Here is a 14,628-nt window from a genome sequence, read left to right as displayed (position 1 = left end):
CACTTCACCCCCACATTTCTCCAAAGTGATTGTCTGGCCCCTGGGTTTCGCTGATGACGTGGTCTCCACCCTAGACCTTGCAGAGGGTGTTGCGCTGCCTCATCATGTCAGCCAGAAAGCCTCATTGCCAACCAGAGCACTGCCCCTGGGGGCAGCCACCAGGAGGCCCGTTTCAGGCTTCATCTGGCCCTTCCCGACCTCTCTTGGGCTCCACGTTTCTAAGAGACCTTCCAACCATTTTTCCCATCGGGAATTCTTTACTTTTGTTTTTGGATCTCCCGTTTTTCCCAGACTTTTGCTTTTCCCGGACTCAACGGCAGCTCCGTTTGCTTTGTTTTTGCTCTCGGATTTCAAACTTTTTTCTTACTGTCTTTCTCTACGTCTCCAGGTTTGAATTTGTTTATTGTTTATTCTGTTCTCTGACTCTTTGCTCAGTTTTTGAGGTGTTCATAAGTTTTTGCGGGGAATTTCTGCTCTGCTCCTTGCCTTCATCAAAGACTGTTTAACTTTACATCTGCCTGCATCCTGCATTTGGAAATCTTCAGTCTCTGACCGACACATTTGTAAAGTTTCATTTTTTGAAAACTTACTTTTTTCCAGACTTTTGTGCCCCGTCCTAACATTTTTGAGATGTGATGCAGCCATTAAATTTCAAATGACCTGATTTCATCTTTTAAATGTTACAGTTCCTCAGTTTAAACATTTGATAGGTTTCTGGTTATTGAGAATAAAATATGGATTACTGAGATTTACAAATAATTGCATTCTGTTTGTATTTACATTTTACATTGTGTCCCAACAGTTTTGGAATCAGGCTTGTACAACACCAGGATTATGTCATTGAGAATAAGAGAAATAGGAATTGGTGCAGCAGCAAGATTATGGCAGATGGAATCTACTGTACAAGTTGGAATTTGAAGCTCAGAAACATAAAATGTTCAAGTTTATTTTAATTTCTATTGCGCTTTTCACAACACACATCGTCTCAAAGCAGCTTTACAGAATTTAACAGTGAAGGTGAATGATGTGTGTTTATCCCTGATGATCACCATGGAGACTGTGGTGAAGAAAAACAACTTTAGATGCAGAAGGAAGAAACCTTGAGAGGAACCAGACTCAACAGCAGAACCTCATCCTCATGTGGGTGACATCAAGAGTGTGATTATAGTCTTTAAACACTACAGAACACTGGAGAGTGAGAACTAACATGAGCACTGGAGTGTGTGATTATGACTGATGATCTCTCTACAGTCAGTTAAGATGATGGAACCAGGAGCTACTGAGCAACTTATAAAATAGCTCAACATCTGAGATCATTACAGATCCAACACCAGCTTCTCCATGCCAGAGCCTTTAAACACTCAAAGAGGTCCAGTGTCCAAACTCCACAAGAAGTGGAATCCAAATGTCACTGGAACGTCTCTAGATGGTTCGGGATGTTTGTGGGCATCCACTTCTTTAAAGGTCCACAATCTTCATGAGGTGGGACGTGACTGGAGCTGGAGCAACCTCAGGATGCCTCGCGATGGGGAGAGAAAGAGAAGCAGTGGAGAGGAATTAGCGTAGCTGCTGTTCATGATATTAACAGCACAAGTTGATAATGTGATGTGATCAGATGTTCTGGAGCACAAGGTTATGATGTGATGTGTGTTATGTGTAGAACTCGCTAAAAACATACGTCTTTAATCTGCTCTTAAACTGGGAGAGTGTGTCTGAACCCCGAACACTGTCAGGAAGACTGTTCCAGAGTTTAGGAGCTAAATGTGAGAATGTTCTACGGATTGTAGCGTGTTAGAAGACTGGAGATACATGGAGATAAACCATTTAGTGTTTTTTGAGTAAGAAGCAGTAGTTTGTAGTGGATTTGAAACTTAACAGGAAGCCAGTGTAGGGATGAGAAGATTGGGGTTATATGGTGATATTTTCTTGACCTTGTGAGAACTCTGACTGCTGCATTCTGAACTAACTGAAGCTTGTTTATTAATGATGCAGAACAACCAATTAATGTGTGTTTGTGTATGTATGTGTGTGTGTGTGATCGGAGGGTAAAGTGGGGCATGCTTATTTAAATGTTAAGCGGGAGGCATGGTGAGCAACACACACACACACACACACACACACACACACACACACACACACACACACACACTGAAACTTCATCTGGTAGGTGAATTAATAATGCTGCATGTTTTTGTCTGTGAAACTGGATAACATATTTATAATTCATCTCAATCTTGCAAAACTCTGCCCACTTGATGAAACCCCTCACACAGAAATGTGAGGTCTGATCTCTGTGAGCTGCTTGGACCAATCTAACCATACACTGTCATATTAATGCTAATGCAGGTGATAATGAAGGAAACACACAGAAATATCAGACATCATCTGGATCATGAGCTTCTTGCAGATCATCACATGATCATGTAGTGAGCTACAGCTGACCCGGCACCAGCCTGGCATACGCCTTGGATCCTAACCTGAACTTCTGACAGAACAATCTGGCCAACATGGATCCTGCAGATGCACCTGCCTTTTGCAGGTGTGTCAGGTCCTGGAGACGCTCCTCAAGAACAAGAGGCTCTATGTGAAACCCGAAAAATGTGAATTCTACGAACCACGTTCCTGGGATACCTGCTTTCAGTTGGTAACATCCAGATGGACCCTGCCAGGATCCAGGCCATCCGGGAATGGCAAGCCTCCACCTCCTGCAACTAACTACAAAGGTTCTTGGGCTTTGCCAATTTTTATCGCCGCTTCGCCAAGGGCTATAGTTTGAGCTCTCCCTCAAACAGTGTCCCTGGCACCGGGGGCTCCACTCAAGGATGTCACAGGGGTCCCAGGAGCACCTTGGGAAATGTTTGGTCAGTCAGGGTCGGCCCAGAATAACGCTCACTGTTGAGTTCTCCAGTACCAGGAGCTGTTTCTCCTCGTGATGGAATGTGTCCAGCTCCTGTGTCCCTCTCTCCCAGCGCAGCTGAAGCTGGTCTAGACACGTTTGGGATATGAAGTTTCCCGTGGAGCCGGAGTCATCTAGGGCAGAGACCAAGATGGAGACAGCGGGGATTATTAGGGTAACCAAGAGCTTGGACAGCTGGGAGATGTCGGAAGAGAAATCTACTGTACTCACCGCAGGGGGTGGGAGTTTGGCAGAATATTGAGTATTGAGATGTTTGCAATTGCCGCAGAACGGAAGCGAAGGCTGTAATCTGTGATACTGACAGTCCCTAGGCATAAATTCAGGAGTTGATCCGAGGTGGTGAGGGCTCCTGTGGCAGTGCAGAACACCTCCGTAAAGTGATTAGTGAATAGCACGTAGGAAGAGATCGTGGCGCTACTTGCGCTCCATAGTGCACTCGCCCAATCCAACGCCCTCCCAGAAAGTAGGGAAATCAGAAACGCCACCTTTGCACGCTCAGAGGGGAATTTGTGAGGTTGCATCTCGATATAGAGATTTACTTGGAGCAGGAAGCCGTTGCATTCGGCCGCATCTCTGGAGTATGAGGCCGGAAAAGCAATCGGGCTACCGGAGGGAGGTGGTGAAGCCCGGCTGGTAGTGGCCGGTGCGAACGCCTCCCAGAGAGCGTCGGTGAGCTCCTTGATTGGATCCGAGACACCACTAGGTTGTGGATCCATTGAGGTAGAGCAATTTCCTTTCTCCTTGTCTTAAGGTCCATTCTTCTGTCAGGCTGGATTCAGTTAGACAGAAACCGAAGTAAGTAAAAGAGGTTTAATAGTCTTAGTATAGAATACACACAGCGAGAAAGCAGCCGTACCAGGAAACGGGTATAATCTATAAAACAGGCAAAGTCGATAGAACGTTGTAAGAGTTGTAAGAAGATTATTCCATGAGTGCTCTCCACATTAAACTGTAGAATGGACGATGGGTGCCAGGAAGTGAGGGCCTTAAGTAAGGGGCGAGATGATGGGAACCAGGTGCAGGTAGTTAGTACGTAGGAGAGGTGCTACGAGCGTGCTGTGTGTTGAGGGAAGGCGTGGCCGGTGGTTCCCTGACAAGTTTTTAAATGAATGTTTTTATTAATGAGGGGAAAAAAATACAAAACTACATGGTCCTGTGTGAAAAAGTGTTTGCCCCTAAACCTAATAACTGGTTGGGCCAACCTTAGCAGAAACAATGCAATCAAGTGTAAGTGATAACTAGCAATCTGTTTCAGCACCATGGAGGAATTTTGCTCCACTCAGCTATGCAGAATTGTTGTAATTCAGCCACATTAGAGGGTTGAGGTCACTAACAGCTGGCTGGACATTCTCCTTCAGGATTTTATGGTAAACAGCAGAATTCATGGTTCCATTTATCACAGCAAGTCTTCCAGGTCCTGAAGCAGCAAAACAGCCCCAGACCATCACACTACCACCACCATATTTTACTGTTGTATGATGTTCTTTTTCTGAAATGCGGTTTTACTTTTACATGAGACGAGCCTTTATGTTCTTTTTGCTCAGCAGCGGTTTTGGTCTTGGAACTCTGCCATGCAGATCATTTTTGCCGAGTCTCTTTCTTATGGTGGAGTCATGAACACTGACCGTAACCAGGGCAAGTGAGGCCTGCAGTTCTTTGGATGTTGTTGTGGGGTCTTTTGTGACCTCTTCTATGAGTTGTCACTGTGCTCTTGGGGTAATTTGGTTAGCTGGGTAGGTTCTCCACTGTTCCATGTTTTTGCCATTTGTGAATAATGGCCCCTTACTGTGTTTCAAACATGCAAAAAAGCAAGAAATCAGGAAGGGGCACTTTTTCACACACTGTACATCCAAACTTTGGGGTTTTCTTCCGGCAATAAACCAGAGATGTCATGAACTTCTTTACACAGAACAAAGAACAGACACACAACATTTAACACTCAGACAATACAGCTGCACCAGGGGGATCGTAGTCTTCAAACAAAAAAAGTAATCCAGTCTCTCAAATTGGATCACAAATTTTGTAAATTAGGAGAAAAAGTAGACTATAAAGCCAAATTTAAAAAAATAATAATATTTGTTTTTTTCTCGGGCATACAAAAATGATTGTGGATTCTTTTGAATACTTCAAACAATATCGCCTGTATTAGACAGACCGTAAAAAACGTCTTCTAATCTTGCATCTTACGTCTAATGTGAGGAAAACTTTGTCACAACAAATTCATCCCACCAAAGGAAATTGCTATCATTAATTGAACAATTAAGACACGAACACACATGCAGCCCATTTTGGCTGGCAAATGGGAAGCAAGGACGCAAGCAAGGAAGTGTCCTAAAACTGACCTTGATGCGTGATCTCCCTTCGGATATTGCTGGAAAGTATCCCGCTTATGACACCAAAACTGTCAGATTTTTATCATGCCCAAACAAAACTTCATTCTTGGAGAGGTTTTCCATACGATCTACGATGCCCGTGGTGTCTTTCTGATCAGGGAAGAATCTCACAGCACACAGCATGGAGCAATGTTCTTCTTCAGTTTAATGCAGATAACAGACAAGTATAAATACACACTGGAGAAAACCTGAGCTTAAACTGTTCCTGATTGGGTAAGAAAATATAATAACCAGAGACGTGTGAGTTCAGATAAAGACTTTCTGTGCACCTCACATACACACATTGTAAAGATCCTATAGTCACTGAACAGATAACATAGGAATGTGTTTAGAGAACCAGTGTGAGGCCCATCTTCACTCTAACAATGTCCTGCACCACCCTTACATACTTCTCTGACACACCTGACTTCCTCATACAATACCACAACGCCTCTCTCCACCCTGTCGTACGCTTTCTCTAAATCCACAAACACACAATGCAGCTCCTTCGGATCTTCTCTATACTTCTCCATCAACATCCTCAAAGCAAATAAGGCGTCTGTTACAGTAAAAATCTCACCAGATGGAAAAACTTCAGTAAAGAACAGAAACATTAAAAATACTGAAATACAGAAACCAATTAAATTCACTTCCTTACTGACCAACACACACACACACACACACACACACACACACACACACACACCACTCACTTTACTTCCTGAATCACTCTCTTCCCACCCTCCGCCCCTCTCTCTCTCTCTCTCTCTCTCTCTCTTACTTTTTCACTCTCTATCCTTCTCTTTTAGGGTGTGTGTGTGTGTGTGTGTTAGGAGTGTAAGAGTGTGTGTGTGTGGTTGTGAGGAACACTGAGCAGTGAGATGAGTGGAACAGAGGAGAAGGTTGGGAGAAGGAGAGATGAAGAAGAACAGGACTGGGAAGCGGCTAAAGCTTTCTTTAACAACATGAAAAGTAAAAAACCCAGACCTGTGAGTACCCGAGCTTTTACTTTCTCTCTAACACACACACACACACACACACACACACACACTAGCGGTTTTATTTACACTAGTATAAATGTGTAAGACTTTACAGTAAAACCCGGTGTGTGTGTGTGTGTGTGTGTGTGTGCTATAGGGAGGCGAAGCTGCTCTTCCGGTTTTAGATTTCAGGGTGCAGCTTTTACACACACAGCGGCAATAAGACACAGCGCGCGCTCCTACACACCTACACTTTCTACACAACCTTCATCATCAAACACTAAAGAACAAAACCAACACACCTGCTTACCATGTTTACCTGCTCATCATCATCATCATCATCATCATCATCATTATTATTATTATTATTATTATTATTATTATTATTATTATTATTATTATTATTATTATTATAAATGCAGCAATCAGTAATTAGATTAGGGTTAGATGGCATTAGATTACATTAGATTTACACTGTCCACACACACACACACACACACACACACACACACACTCACTAATAATAATAATAATAATTAAAATAAAATTATTTATAAACAATAAATAAAATATAAAATAGCTGTAATTTGGAATGAAAGTAAAAAATTCCTAACATGCTGAACAAAACTAGATTTTAATGGTTTAAACTACAAACACCATCACACACCATCAGCTGTTAACTGGTAAAACCATTACCAACTGGTTTCTGTGGCAAATTACACTTATCATCATCATCATCATCATCATCAAACTTTAGAAACCAGTGCAGGACTTCACTGTAGTGTGGATGATTAATGCCATTCTAATGGTCCCTGAGAAAACCGTGGCCCTGAGATCTTCAGTGATGTTCTATCAGTGCACCTCTTAATTCCATCATTATGACGTCACTTCTACAGAATCAGTGTTCGAGAGAAGTGCAGTAGATCAGAGCTGCATCACACACAGGATCTCATACAGTCATCATTATCATCATCATCATCACTAAACCAACACACACAATTCAACACGTTTCCTTTCACTGGAGCCACAACTGCACCTCCCACTATTATTACCATTAAAACCAGTACAGTTTCCATTAGAAGCTTTTTCTGACTGTTTTGAATTGTTTTTTCAGCAGCTTCAATGTGTTCAGTCTAAAACTCAGTGTTTAGAATCGTACAGCATCATCTTACTCATATCTGTGTCTAGTAAATTATGGCGTGCTAGTAAATTATGGCGTGCCACAAGGGTCAGTTCTGGGACCCCTGCTTTTTACAATATACATGCTTCCATTAGGAAATATTATTAGAAGGCATGGAATTAGCTTCCATTGTTATGCTGATGATACCCAGCTATATATTTCATCCAAACCAGGCGATACGCTCAATTAGCTCGCATAACTGAGTGTGTTGAAGAAATAAGAGATTGGATGACCCATAACTTTCTGCTATTAAATCCTGATAAAACTGAGATTTTGCTCAATCGGCCCAAAAAATAGTACACAGAAGCTCCAGCATCTCAGCCTGCATTTAGACGGTTGTTCTGTAACTACTAGTTCAACGGTAAAAGACCTGGGAGTTATTTTAGACAGCAACTTATCTTTTAAAAATCACATCACTCAAGTTACAAAAACAGCCTTCTTTCACCTTAGAAATATTTCTAAGCTAAGAAATATGTTATCTATATCTGATGCAGAGAAGCTCGTCCATGCGTTTATGACCTCTAGAATAGACTACTGTAATGCATTACTAGGTGGATGTCCTGCATCATTAATAAACAAGCTTCAGTTAGTTCAGAATGCCGCAGCAAGAGTTCTTACAAGGTCAAGAAAATACGATCATATAACTCCAATCTTATCGTCCCTACATTGGCTTCCTATTAAGTTTCGAATAGACTACAAACTACTGCTACTCACTTATAAAGCACTAAATGGTTTGGCTCCCATGTATCTATCCAGTCTTTTAACACGCTACAATCCGTCACGCTCCCTGAGATCTCAAAACTCTGGGCTTCTAGTAGTTCCTAGAATAGCAAAGTCCACTAAAGGCGGTAGAGCATTTTCACATTTAGCTCCTAAACTCTGGAATAGTCTTCCTGACAGTGTTCGGGGTTCAGATACACTCTCCCAGTTTAAGTGTAGATTAAAAACATATCTTTTTAGCAAAGCCTACACATAACACACATCACACACATCACATCATAACCTTGTGCTCCAGAACATCTGATCACATGCACATTATCAACTTGTGCTGTTAATATCATGAACAGCAGCTACGCTAATTCCTCTCCACTGCTTCTCTTTCTCTCCCCATCCCGAGGCATCCTGAGGTTTGGCCAGCTCCAGTCACGTCCCACCTCGTGAAGATTATGGACCTATGGATGATCATGGAGAAGTAGATGCCGAGTGTTTAAAGGCTCTGGCATGGAGAAGCTGATGCTGGATCTATGATGATCACAAATTGTTCTGTATTGTTGAAAGATTTATGATCAAACTCTTGATGTCACCCATATGAGGATGGGTTCCCCTTTGAGTCTGGTTCCTCTCAAGGTTTCTTCCTCATATCATCTAAGGGAGTTTTTCCTTGCCACTGTCGCCACGGCTGCTCATCAGGGACAAACGCACACCTTCACCTTCACTGTTGTTTTCTGTAAAGCTGCTTTGAGACAATGTCTGTTGTGAAAAGCGCTATACAAATAAACTTGACTTGACTTGACTTGACTTGTGTCTCACTTCTGTACGTCACTCTGGACAAAGGCATCTCCCATAAATGTAAACGTGTGTGTGTGTGTGTGTGTGTGTGTGTGTGTGTGTGTGTTTGTTTCCCAGCCGAAGCCGAGCACTGCGATCACGATCGCCGTTTCATCTCGGACTCTGTTTAACATGGTGGAGGAGAGGAAGATCTACGAGGATGAAGGACTGGAGAAATACGTCGCGTACAACCAACAACTCGAGGACCAACCACTCAAACACGGAGCTGCTTTCCCCTTCGTCAAGGTCACACAGTGTGTGTGTGTGTGTGTGTGTGTGTGTGTGTGTGTGTGTGTGTGTGTGTGTGTATAATATAATTTTTATGATTATTATTATGTTGGTGCAGGCGTTGATGACGGCGAACTCACGTCTCAGAGAGCTGTACCCTGACTGTGTGTGTGTGTGTGTGTGTGTGTGTGTGTGTGTGTGTGTGTGTGTGTGTGTGTGTGTGTGTGTATAATATAATTTTTATGATATTATTATGTTGGTGCAGGCGTTGATGACGGTGAACTCACGTCTCAGAGAGCTGTACCCTGACTGTGTGTGTGTGTGTGTGTGTGTGTGTGTGTGTGTGTGTGTGTGTGTGTGTGTGTGTGTGTGTGTGTGTGTAATATCATTTTTATGATATTATTATGTTGGTGCAGGCGTTGATGACGGTGAACTCACGTCTCAGAGAGCTGTACCCTGACTGTGTGTGTGTGTGTGTGTGTGTGTGTGTGTGTGTGTGTGTGTGTGTATAATATCATTTTTATGATATTATTATGTTGGTGCAGGCGTTGATGACGGTGAACTCACGTCTCAGAGAGCTGTACCCTGACAGTGAGGAACTGTTTGATATTGTATTGATGACTAATAATCACGCCCAGGTGGGGGTGCGGCTAATCAACTCCATCAATCACTATGGTACAGGACAACATCATCATCATCATCATCAATTATCCCTCACAGCATTCATCACTACAGTTTTAACAAGTTATAATGAATTAGAGATGTGTGTGTGTGTGTGTGTGTGTGTGTGTGTGTGTGTGTGTGTGTGTGTGAGAGCAGATCTGCTAATTGAAAGGTTTTGTATGACGGGAGGTAAGAGTCCAGTTGGTTATCTGAAGGCCTACATGACAAATCTGTATCTGTCTAAAGACCCGGAGAAAGTCAAGGAGGCCATTGAACAAGGTGAGGACCTGAGACACTGATCTATAACCAATCACTTAACCAATAATTAATCACTAAATCTTATAATCACATAATTAATCACTTAATGACATAAATTACATAAACAACAAGCAATCATTGAATAGATCACTTAATTACATTATCAGTACATAATTAATCACTTAATCAATTACAATCAATAATAATTTCATCAATCACATTAATAATAATCAATCACTTAATCACAATCACATCATTAATAATCGATCACCGAATCACAGTCAGTAGTCACTGATCTTTGTATTTTAAGTCTTTGGCATGTAGGACATGTATGAAATTTGGTGAACATCTTCAGGAGGATCTGTGCTGTATGTGGGTGGAAACCCGGGTTCTGGAGTGGTGTCTGCAAATGTTTCTCAGCTTTGTTACTCTGTTAATCCGGATTCAAACCTCCAAGACGTCTGGGCAAATTATTCTGAACTGATCGAGAAATTCCAAAACAAGTGAAGGCTGAAACTGTATGATTTACTGTTTGGAACCAGAACTTCAGCTGCAGTTTATATAGATGTTTGAGAAGACAGTGTTTATTGTGGAGTCTGACCAGATCATGTCTCCTGGCTGTCTGGTCTATTAAATTCTATTAAAATAGGTTCGGGTAAACCTTGTTTAATTTACCTTTCCCCTGTAATTTCCACGTTTCCCCAAAAGATGGCGCACTTCAGCCACATTGACCTTGTTCACGTGTATTACTCTTTTCTTCTCTTATGAGCCCTTCTGCAAAAATTATCTTATCAAAGAAAAGAAAAGTGGATAGTGAGCGCCGAGTGTTTAATACGGAGTGGACAACAAATTATTTTTTCACTGAGGTCCGATCAAAAAGCCCCTCACAGATCCAGTTTAACTGACCAACACCTCGGATCTATCCTGAGAATTGCAACAACAAAACTTACTCCAGACTTTGATGAAGTGGCAAAACAAGGAGTTCAACAACACTGTTTCCACTGAAACTGAACTCGAGTTTTTATGCTGTGTTTATTGATGCACTGGCAAAAAAAAAATTTGTTGATGTTTTGGCACTTGGTGAAACTGAATTTGTGTTTTTCTGCTGTGTTTATTCAACTAAAATTTAATAAATTAATTATTAATTTAATTAATGCATTTGGAAAACACATCTGGATGTTCATATAAGTGTAATGGTCAGGGGTGTAAATACTTTTGATCATATAGTGTATGTGTCCTGTTCTTGTACTTAAGAAGTATTATGTCCATGTAAAGTGCAGTGTTTGTGTGTATTTGTGTTCCTCAGGCATCGCAGCAGCGACTCTGTTTACTCCGGGTAAGAAGATGGAGTTGAGCGAATCTCAGCTCAGAGTAGCGTTTGATGGAGACGCTGTGCTTTTCTCAGACGAGTCTGAGATCATCGTGAAGCAGCAGGGACTTGACCAGTTTTTTGAGCACGAGAAGGCAAATGTGAACAAACCACTTGCTCAGGTTTGATTACAATAAAATCTCGAGCTGCTCTTTTGATTGGTGGATATATGATCTGATTCAGTAAGGTGTGAGAAGATCTCATTATCTCCACACCATCTATCTACTCATACATCCATAGCAAATGTATCATGTTGTTCTACAGGGTCCTCTGAAGTGCTTTCTGGAAGCATTGGGGAAACTGCAGAGGAAGTTCTACTCTAAGAATGAAAGAATGAACTGCCCCATCCGTACCTTCTTGGTGACGGCCCGCAGTGCGGCGAGTTCTGGAGCTCGGGTTTTAAAGACCCTGCGCAGCTGGGGTCTGGAGATCGACGAGGCGCTCTTCCTTGCTGGAGCTCCCAAAGGTCCTCTTCTGGAGAAGATCAAACCACACATTTTTTTTGATGATCAGATATTCCACATTGAGGGAGCCACGGAGACGGGCACCATCGCTGCTCATGTACCTTACGGGATTGGACAGAAATATCACAAAGGAAAACTGATCGAGGAGCCAGAAAAACAGAAATGAGAAGGTGAAGGTTCAGGATCAGACAAGTTCAGTCTGATCACCATCACCTGGTTCATCAAGAGCAATTAACTAGTCTCGAACTTACTTCTCTGACAAACAGGTTTACAAACCGTTTACAAACACACTCTAGATCTTACATGTCTATACAGTTCTGATTGGTTGTTTAGAGTAAGGGGAGGTGCTAGTTTTTATTCATTTCTATCAGATGGGTAATAGACTGAGGGGTGTGGTTACCATGTAGAGATTGTTTAGATATGGGTGGAGTTATACCAGGGGGCGTGGTTACCATGTAAAATTGTTTAGATGTTGGTGGAGTTACACCAGGGGGCGTGGTTACCATTGTGGGATGGAGGTGTGGTTATGTTTATATAGGTGAGACAGCTGTCTGCGTTGCGGCGGGTTGTTACCATGGTTATGTTTGCATTTACATGAGTGTGAATTAGAACCGGTTTATTTTAATGCAGTGCTGGCTCTGATTATTATGGTCTGTATAATATATGGAGCAGGATGATGTTCTTAGTGTGTGTGTGTGTGTGTGTGTGTGTGTGTGTACTGTCTGTCTGTGTGTGTGTACTGTCTGTCTGTGTGTGTGTGTGTGTGTGTGTGTGTGTGTGTGTGTGTGTGTGTGTGTGTGTGTACTGTCTGTCTGTGTGTGTGTGTGTGTGTGTGTGTGTGTGTGTATACTGTCTGTGTGTGTGTGTGTGTGTGTGTGTGTGTGTGTGTGTGTACTGTCTGTCTGTGTGTGTGTGTGTGTGTGTGTGTGTGTGTACTGTCTGTCTGTGTGTGTGTGTGTGTGTGTGTGTGTGTGTGTGTGTGTGTGTGTGTATACTGTCTGTCTGTGTGTGTGTGTGTGTGTGTGTGTGTGTGTGTGTGTACTGTCTGTGTGTGTGTGTGTGTGTGTGTGTGTGTGTGTGTGTGTGTGTGTATACTGTCTGTCTGTGTGTGTGTGTGTGTGTGTGTGTGTGTGTGTGTCTGTGTGTGTGTGTGTGTGTGTGTGTATACTGTCTGTGTGTGTGTGTGTATACTGTCTGTGTGTGTGTGTGTGTGTGTGTGTGTATACTGTCTGTGTGTGTGTGTGTGTGTGTGTGTGTGTGTGTGTGTGTGTGTGTGTGTGTGTGTGTGTGTGTGTGCGTGTATACTGTCTGTGTGTGTGTGTGTGTGTGTGTGTGTGTGTGTGTGTGTGTACTGTCTGTCTGTGTGTGTGTGTGTGTATACTGTCTGTGTGTGTGTGTGTGTGTGTACTGTCTGTGTGTGTGTGTGTACTGTGTGTGTGTGTGTGTGTGTGTGTGTGTATACTGTCTGTGTGTGTGTGTGTGTGTGTGTGTGTATACTGTCTGTGTGTGTGTGTGTGTGTGTGTATGTGTGTGTGTGTGTGTGTGTGTGTGTATACTGTCTGTGTGTGTGTGTGTGTGTGTGTGTGTATGTGTGTGTGTGTGTGTGTGTATACTGTCTGTGTGTGTGTGTGTGTGTGTGTGTGTGTGTGTGTGTGTGTGTGTGTGTGTGTGTGTGTGTGTGTACTGTCTGTCTGTGTGTGTGTGTGTGTGTGTATACTGTCTGTGTGTGTGTGTGTACTGTCTGTCTGTGTGTGTGTGTGTGTGTGTGTGTGTGTGTGTGTGTGTGTGTGTGTGTGTGTGTGTGTGTGTGTATATACTGTCTGTGTGTGTGTGTGTGTGTGTGTGTGTGTGTGTGTGTGTATACTGTCTGTGTGTGTGTGTGTGTGTGTGTGTGTGTGTGTGTGTGTGTGTGTGTGTGTGTGTGTGTTTCTCTCCTATTTAGTGTTGATAAACAACAGCTTTTAGTTTCATAGGAACCATTTTTACACTTTATTAAAGAAATGTTCTACATTTATAATTAATATTTACACCAGTGTGTGTGTGTGTGTGTGTGTGTGTGTGTGTGTGTGTGTTTCTCTCCTATTTAGTGTTGATAAACAACAGCTTTTAGTTTCATAGGAACCATTTTTACACTTTATTAAAGAAATGTTCTACATTTATAATTAATATTTACACCAGTGTGTGTGTGTGTGTGTGTGTGTGTGTGTGTGTGTGTGTGTGTGTGTGTGTGTGTGTGTGTGTGTAAATCATAAGTACACTATAAAAAGTGTAATAAACAATACAACAGTGTGCTTGTTTAACCTACTACCTTTTATTTGGAATAAATTTAATAGTAACATTTAAATCTTACATTTTGGTGATGTAGAAAATAATAGAGATTAAAATGAACATGAGGGAACAGATGTAACAGAATAAAAGAGAAGAAAGAGGAGGGAAAAGGGTGGAACAGATGTACTCAATTGAAATAATGTTTATTTGTATAGCACTTTTAATAATGAACATGGTCTCAGAGCAGCTTTACACAGATAATGTGGAGATAAAAATGAAGATGTTCTTTATAAGTGTAAGTTTGTCCCTGATGAACAAGTCGGTGGAGACTGTGGTGAAGGAAAAACTGTGTGTGTGTGTGTGTGTGTGTGTGTGTGTGTG

At 42.1% G+C, this 14,628-nt stretch overlaps 1 protein-coding gene across 1 annotated transcript; it reads left to right on the top strand.

Moving 5' to 3' along the window:
- The first annotated feature begins 5,962 nt into the window (after positions 1 to 5,962).
- LOC310737947 (cytosolic 5'-nucleotidase 1A-like) lies at positions 5,963 to 14,268 on the top strand. The gene is made up of 7 exons (XM_083562750.1): positions 5,963 to 6,278; positions 9,076 to 9,243; positions 9,771 to 9,900; positions 10,045 to 10,167; positions 11,453 to 11,637; positions 11,780 to 12,680; positions 14,013 to 14,268. The coding sequence occupies exons 1-6, from the start codon at positions 6,171 to 6,173 to the stop codon at positions 12,143 to 12,145; spliced, it is 1,080 nt and encodes a 359-aa protein (XP_083418876.1). The 5' UTR covers positions 5,963 to 6,170; the 3' UTR covers positions 12,146 to 12,680; positions 14,013 to 14,268.
- The last annotated feature ends 360 nt before the right edge of the window (positions 14,269 to 14,628 follow it).

The sequence above is a fragment of the Silurus aristotelis genome, assembly GCF_946808225.1.
Source record: "Silurus aristotelis genome assembly, chromosome: 15".
Lineage (NCBI taxonomy): Eukaryota > Metazoa > Chordata > Actinopteri > Siluriformes > Siluridae > Silurus > Silurus aristotelis.
Note: the sequence above shows the minus strand (reverse complement) of the source record. Positions and strands in the feature narration are given on the sequence as shown.